Below are 4,457 nucleotides of genomic sequence, written 5' to 3'. Positions count from 1 at the left end.
TTTTGCAAAAATTTTAATTTTTTTTTTTAAAATCAGTGTTTGGTCATAAAATTTTCAATTTGCATTTGAAGATGAATTTTGGAATTTTTTGAAAATTTGAAAAACTCAAAAAAACTGTTTTTCAAAATTTTCACTCAGATCACTCAAAAAATTCAAAAACAACCGAAAATGATATTCATGTCCAAACATAACTCTAATTTTCAAATATCATTTCACCTAAAAAAAAAATCACTTTTTAGAAATTTTACAATTCTTATGTCCAAACGGCCACTTATTAATGGTATACCTCTTTTTTTAGGTTGCATATATACATTATTAAAGTCAAAAGTAATAGGTTAAGTTGAATCAACCATAAATATACTGACCTGATTAGTGATATCAAGAGTTTGAAGATGGCTTCACACCCTGAAGATGAAGCTAAGTACAATGTGGTCACTCATGTTGTTCAAGTCTAATCTGGTGCATAACACACGCACCTCGGTCAAAGGGATTCCCTGCTCATAGCGTTCATAATCTCGACACTGTATTCAATAAAAAAAGGAATATATACACGTCAATCATTGGTCCAAAACCTCTTTTTTTCAAATAATTTGACTTTTGGCCAAACTTCTATATAAGTGCTTATGTGAGAGAATTAAAGTGTTTGGACAAGCTTTATAGGGAAAAAAAGTATTTTTGAGTAGTAGCGGACTATCACTTTTAGCCCGCGCCAAAAACTATTTATATCTGGTAGCTGAAAAAGTGTATAAAACTTGTATAATTTTTGTATATAACATACAGAATTTATATATATATATATATACAAATTTTATACATTTTTGCGGCTATTATTTCACAGCGGCTATACAGTGTCATTTTTCCGCTGAAAATAGTAGCTTTTCCCTAAAAACACATTTGCAACCTTAGCCAGTACAAATTGCAGAAGCACTTTTGCAACCTTAGCCAATACAATTGCAGTTCTAATATAGGCAAAAATACTTTTCAAATTGATTAGCCAAATACAAACTGTTACTAATATTTTTTCGAAAAACACTTTTGACACAAATCACTTATAAAAATAAGCAAATTTTGAAAGTTTGGCGACTACAAGTTTCAACAAATTAATTATAAAAAAAAAAAATACTTACCGGCCTCAATGCAGTGCACCACTCGAGCAGCTCGTTGTTGTTCGTCCGGACGACCCGAAGGTTTGGACAGTCAATATGAGACGCTTTGGAGGAGTAGTTAGAAGGTTGAAACACCAACTCAGTCAGACTTTCAGATACTAAAATAAATTTCATAATTATATAAATATTTTTAATCTCTATTATCTTGAGTTTCTTGTGTTGAATATCAATATTAAGCATGCCACAACCACGAAGGCTCAAATTTTCCAAGGAGGTACTGTCACGACCCCAAATTCCCTGGTCGTGATGGCGCCTATCACAGAACTAGGCCAGTGCCGAGGTACAATTATGAACAATGCCATTTAGGGTTTCACAACCCTTTAAACGAACATTAGTGAGTTTTAGGGTTTTACATTGACGCAACCTTCAAAGGGAGAAGCATCTGTCAACATATACTCTTTTAGCTCCACCACTTGAAGAAAACTACCATGAAAGATGCTTCTTGGTATCTTTAACTCTAATAAAAACGACTCGTAATCGTGATAATCGTCATAATTTTCCAAATTCTTTTCATGATCATATTGAAGTGAAATCCCTTGGAGTTCTTTTTCGTTTTTGAGATGCTCTATCCATCGTTGCATGTTGTTATTTGACGTACTCCAATCTTGTGGGACGTGATGCATGTGAAAAAATTCGATGCTACCAACTTGTGATGATAAAATCTTGTCGATAACGGACGATGGTATTGGTTGTATATGGTATTTTTTGAAAACGATGAATTTGATCGTACTTGATTTTGTTGTATATCGAAAGAAAGACGAGATAAAGACTTCCATAGGAATTTCCAACGTTTTGAAAATATGCTTGTTGCTATGGCTTCTGTTATAGGAAGATATGAGATTATTGAACATAAGAGATGATCAGGAAGATTGCTAATTAAATCAATTTCTGACATTATTTCCAACTTTTGAGAGAAAGAATTGGCAGAAAATACATATACGGCTATATGTTGAGTTTAATGTAAGAAGTATTTATAAAAGAAAATTATTTGACACTTAAATCCAGAATATATTAGGTTTTGGTCTTAGGAAAGGTAGTTTTTTGTTTCCCTCTAGGACTAGGAGACTACTTTCTTGTGTTTAGGAAAACCTAAATTAATTTGGATTCTCTAATTATTCATACTCTATAGTCATACGTGAACTAGGAGTTACTTTCAGTTAAAAAAATGGTAATTCAAGAAAAAATAACATTCCAGCCCATGGAATCTTTATACATAGTGAAGAAGGAAAAGGAAGTAGTCCAATATAGTTACCCATAGATGTATCAATTTTTGCACTGAAGTCAAAGGACTTATTTTTCTAAAAGAAAAATAACTCAGCTATGCCACCTACATATCACAAATTTTTTATTTATGTTGCTCGAACTTTTCGAAAATATCGATAGGTGCATGTTGGATCCTCCAAGAGTAATACATTTTTGGAGGCGTCGACACATGTTCAACAATTGTTTTGGATAGTCCGTGCAACATAGATTTTTGTAAGATGAAAAAAACGCTGGAAAACTCTAAATTTGATCCCTAAAACACTAGCTAGTGACAAAGAATCAGAAGTGAATCAATGATCCTATTGTAGCCCTTCTCCAAACTCCAGCAAATATAGGATGGGATATGCATTAATCAAGTCTCCACCAACCCTAACTAACTGATTCCTTAAGCTTCTATCAAAATTATTAATCTTTATATAGCCATTAAATATGATCTCCATCACCATTAAATGCTGAAAAGCACTACCCTTAAATTTCATATATACAGTTAGTGGTGTATATATGAGGATTTGTGGAAGAAATATTGTATGCACTGAATTTTCCAATCCAATTCATAAGCTGGATCATGAGGTGCATTACAACTACACAATATACAATAGCTATTAATGGTGGTATGTATGGATGCATAGCAGGAAAGAGGGGTCTAAGACAGGGGGGATCCAATATCCCCACTGTTGTTTGTAATATGTATGGAGTATTTTACTCGAATCATGAGAATGGTGGCTGAACAAGATGGATTTGCTTATCATACAAAATGCAAGGGGCTGCAACTAAATCATCTCTGCTTTGAGATGATGTATTACTGTTTTGCAAAGGGGAGCTCCAAGCTATAGTACTGATGTTGAGAGGACTACAAAGCTTCTCAAATGTATCTGGACTTACTACAAATGCTGCAAAATCTAATATCTTCAGTGCAAATATGGATGAACAATGCTTGCAAGACTTATGTGAGTTGACAGGATACAAAAGGGGATCCCTACCTTTCAGATATCTTGGGGTACCCATATCACCAAAGAAACTTGCAGCACTGGGTTGTGAAATCTTAGTGGATAAGATGACAATGAAGATTAAAAGCTGGGGGACAAGAAACTTATCATATGCAGGGAGAGTTATACCGGTAAATGCAGTACTAATGCACATACACTTACTGGGCATCCATCTTTGTGTTGCCTAAGAAAGTGATTAAAAGCATTATAGGAGTATGTAGGAGTTTCTTGTGGGATGGGAAAGTCCACACTAATAAGCCATCTCTGGTAGCATGGGACTTGGTATGCAGGACAAAAAAACAGGGAGGTTTAGGGGTATATGATACTGCTGCCTGGAATGAAGCAGTTATAGCAAAGTATGTCTGGAACATAGCAGCCAAAACAGATAATATGTGGGTCAGATGGGTAAACCATATTTACTTAAAAGGGAGAGACTGGTGGCAGTACAAACCTCCTATAGATTGTAGCTGGTACTGGAGGAAAATTTATACAATAAGAGATAAGTTTGCTGATGGATACACACAGAATCACTGGCTAACTACTAGTGGAGTTTATACGCTAAGTGGTGGCTATAGCTGGAAGAAAGGGGCTATGGAGGACTGGCCTTGGCGAGGGTGGGTATGGAATAAGATGAACATGCCTAAACACAGCCTAATCTGTTGGTTAGTAGCACATAGCAAACTCTTGATGAAAGATAGACTGAAACATATGGGAATTAGCAAAGACAGCTTATGTGAGATATGTGGAGCTGCGGAAGAAACAGTTGCTCATTTGTTCTTTGAATGTCCACTTGCGAGGAGGTGCATGGAAGACACTATGAGATGGTTAACATAGACATCAGGAATATGGAGCTGCGAGGGTTAGGCAGAAGAATGACCAGACAAGTTAAAGGGAAAATATGCAGGGCAATTGTGTTGGCCATACTAGCAGCTGTAGTTTATAACGTATGGAGAGCAAGGAACTTAGCACTCTGGGAACATAAGGTGATACGACCTGGGCAGCTATGCAGTCAGATAAAGCAAGATTGCAAGCATAAAGCACT

The 4,457-nt window shown here is 35.5% G+C and overlaps 1 protein-coding gene across 1 annotated transcript; it reads left to right on the top strand.

The window, feature by feature from the left end:
* Positions 1–1,412: 1,412 nt before the first annotated feature.
* Positions 1,413–4,249, top strand: LOC109212521. The gene is made up of 3 exons (XM_019376174.1): positions 1,413–1,446; positions 3,245–3,546; positions 3,719–4,249. The coding sequence occupies exons 1-3, from the start codon at positions 1,413–1,415 to the stop codon at positions 4,247–4,249; spliced, it is 867 nt and encodes a 288-aa protein (XP_019231719.1).
* The last annotated feature ends 208 nt before the right edge of the window (positions 4,250–4,457 follow it).

Source organism: Nicotiana attenuata, unplaced genomic scaffold, assembly GCF_001879085.1.
Source record: "Nicotiana attenuata strain UT unplaced genomic scaffold, NIATTr2, whole genome shotgun sequence".
In the NCBI taxonomy this organism is placed as follows: Eukaryota; Viridiplantae; Streptophyta; class Magnoliopsida; order Solanales; family Solanaceae; genus Nicotiana; species Nicotiana attenuata.
The sequence above is the reverse complement of the archived record's forward strand: the minus strand, read 5'-3'. Positions and strand labels throughout refer to the sequence as shown.

What these genes read in the sequence shown, in the direction of transcription:
- LOC109212521 (XM_019376174.1), top strand. Translation starts at nt 1,413, where the DNA reads ATGGCGCCTATCACAGAACTAGGCCAGTGCCGAG. An exon ending in AGAACTAGGCCAGTGCCGAG is followed by an intron (nt 1,447 to 3,244) that starts GTACAATTATGA and finishes TGTTTTGCAAAG; the next exon opens with GGGAGCTCCAAGCTATAGTA. An exon ending in ATGCAGGGAGAGTTATACCG is followed by an intron (nt 3,547 to 3,718) that starts GTAAATGCAGTA and finishes ACAAAAAAACAG; the next exon opens with GGAGGTTTAGGGGTATATGA.